The sequence below is a fragment of the Neophocaena asiaeorientalis genome, unplaced genomic scaffold (genome assembly GCF_003031525.2).
Source record: "Neophocaena asiaeorientalis asiaeorientalis breed wild unplaced genomic scaffold, Neophocaena_asiaeorientalis_V1.1 scaffold280, whole genome shotgun sequence".
Taxonomy (NCBI): Eukaryota; Metazoa; Chordata; class Mammalia; order Artiodactyla; family Phocoenidae; genus Neophocaena; species Neophocaena asiaeorientalis.
The window spans coordinates 8465568-8468079 of record NW_020185321.1 but is presented as its reverse complement, the minus strand read 5'-3'; the positions used below and the strand labels follow the sequence as shown (position 1 = coordinate 8468079).

The window sequence follows — 2512 nt, the reverse complement described above, 5'->3', positions numbered from 1 at the left end:
ACCAGTTAACTAGAAGTACCTTCACTTAAATAGGAAAGCAATTCGGAGAATGGGTAAAGGTTGCAATAATATCCCTCAAAAGGGAGAGGGTTACTCCTACTCAGAACAGGAAGAACCGTAAAGAGATCATCTCACCCAAAACTCAATACTAAAGGTTTTCTCAGTTATGCCATTTTAGCTAAAATCACCTATTACTTCATCTCTCAATTAAAAAGAAAAACCCACCAGTTTCATCCAAAAACATCAGATACTAGTTAACATACCTACCAATATGTAAGTTACAATCTTAAGTGCATAATTCATCTAGTCAGTGTAGGCTATTTTTCTGGAATGACTGTAAGCAAAAATTAACTTTCCCTTTAAAGGGTTAGAGAATTTGCTTAATGGAAGCCAAAAGCTACAGACTCCACTCCTGGGAATCTCCATCCTTGAACAAGACTAATCCGGGACAAAAAGCACAAGGCAGACAGACCTCACAAAGAATGCAAATGGAGGAAGAGGGAAAAAAAGAAAAGATCCTTCTTCCACTTCCTTCTTGAGAGAAATTCCAAAAGGAATCCCAATAAATAGAAAATTTTGCCTCCCAAACTGCGAGGAATTTACCTTAAAACAGACCCAAAGGGTTAAGGACCAAGGCCACTAGCCAACGTACTGATTTCGCCCACCACAGGAACACCTCAGCCAACGCTGGCCAAGGAAGAGGGGAGGAGGCGAGACCTAGAATGGGGGAGCCCCCAAACCCTGAAATCCTCGGCCCACGCAAAGCCACCCACCCATCTCAAACCCGAGGAGGCGGTGGGGAGGATGGGACCCGGGACGCCTCGGGGCGTGCCAGGGGGTCGTGGGAAGTGGAGGAAAAGGAGCACCCCCCCCGCGGTCTCGGAACACCCCCAGGGCCCTCCCCACACCACCCCGCTGAGTGGGCCGCAGGGAAGACTGGAAATCCCCCGTGCACCCTCTCCCCGGGAAGTTCTCGGGTGTTACCTCAGCACCCCTAAGGCTGCACCTCCCTCGCCCGCCCGGGACCAGAAGAGAGAGGGGCGGGTGGGGAGCCCAGCCGGGATCCCCCAGCCGCTGGGCGCCGACCAGCCGGGTGGAGCCCGGGGCATCCCCGCGCGGCGCAGACGGGCGACGGGGCCGGGCGAGGGCGGTGACGGGCGTTCCGGTCTCCGGGGTCCATCCCCCCGCCCGAGGGCCGCCCCGCCAGCTGCTGGCGCTGCGCTCCGCCCCACACCGGCGGCCCCCGCCTTGCCCGGGCGGCCTCCGCCCAGGCGCCTTGCCGGGGCTGACCTTCTCCGCCATCGGGCCGGGCCGGAGGGCTGGCCGAAGTTCCGGCAAAACAGAAAACATTTTTGTCCCTGCTTCTCAGACTCCCTCCTGCCACCCCCTCACCAGACTGCTCTCTCGGTTCCAAAAGGGAGCTAGAAATTACATGTTTCTACAGTGTTTCCTGAGGGCTTTGGGGTTTTGTTTTGGAAGCGATCAGGAGATGAGACGAGGAAAGAGACGACTGAAGAGCTTTCGGCTGTGACCCTCGGGGCCGGACAGTGGTCTCCCTGGTCTGTGTTCCGCGGTGGCTAGTTAGCATATTGAACTCTGCCGAGCTACTCCGTCATATTTTGAAACATCAAGAAAAAACCCTTTTTCCCGCCCCACCGCAAAATCAGGAGACTGACCCCCAGGTCTCAGTGCACCAAATTCAGAAGACTCGAGCTTCGTCCCCCTCCTTTTTTTTTTTTTCTTTTTGCCAGTTTTCGCCCCATTTCTCCTGGTTTTACTGCTTCGAGGTCACTCGTATGGGGTCCACATTTGGAGCCAGCCGACTGGGAATACCCCTGTGCACATAGATTTTTTTCCCTCTTTTCCTCCCAACGGGCCTACTAAAGGCTCACGAGCCTCTCTTTCGCTCCACACACACGTTCCGTTCTTTACACCACGATCGTGCTCCCGGGTCGTGCCCCCTTCTCCCACCCCCCATCTTCCCCTCCTTCTTGACTGCCTCCTTTCCAGAACATGAATAATTCCGCAGCACTTCCCATCTGTTATTGCCATAGAGACAGAAGCTCAGCAAAGATAATGATGTTCTCTGTAGAGCCAGTTGGGGGAGAACAGCATCTGCGAGACTGGGGGATAGATTTTCTAACCTCAAGAAGAGTCAGAAGGCCCGGCTGAAGGTCTGATGTGGAAGACTAGACAGTCCTGAGACTTGGCATCTGGTCAGCTCTCGGTACTTGGCTCGTGTCTAGCCAGAAGAAACAATTTTTAGAAACCAAAATGACAGATTTTTTAAAAAATGATTTCAAACTGCAATTAATGATAAATATTCAGTATTCATTTTATCAACCATAAAAATAATTACTTGCTAGCACATCCAAAGGCCTAAGGGCCAAAATCAATTGGACAGTAAATAGACTTTGAGAAATCAAACACATTATCCTCTCCCCTGTTCTTTTGATTTGCTTTCCCCTGGTATATGTTTTTTTAGTGAAGGATCTTTTGTGCTGGTGACTTT

At 51.8% G+C, this 2512-nt stretch overlaps 1 protein-coding gene across 1 annotated transcript; it reads left to right on the top strand.

The window, feature by feature from the left end:
• The first annotated feature begins 49 nt into the window (after positions 1-49).
• Positions 50-1425, top strand: LOC112392409 (proline-rich protein 2-like). The gene is made up of 2 exons (XM_024734138.1): positions 50-53; positions 671-1425. Exons 1-2 carry the CDS (start codon positions 50-52, stop codon positions 1423-1425), a joined length of 759 nt encoding a protein of 252 aa, XP_024589906.1.
• Positions 1426-2512: the final 1087 nt, after the last annotated feature.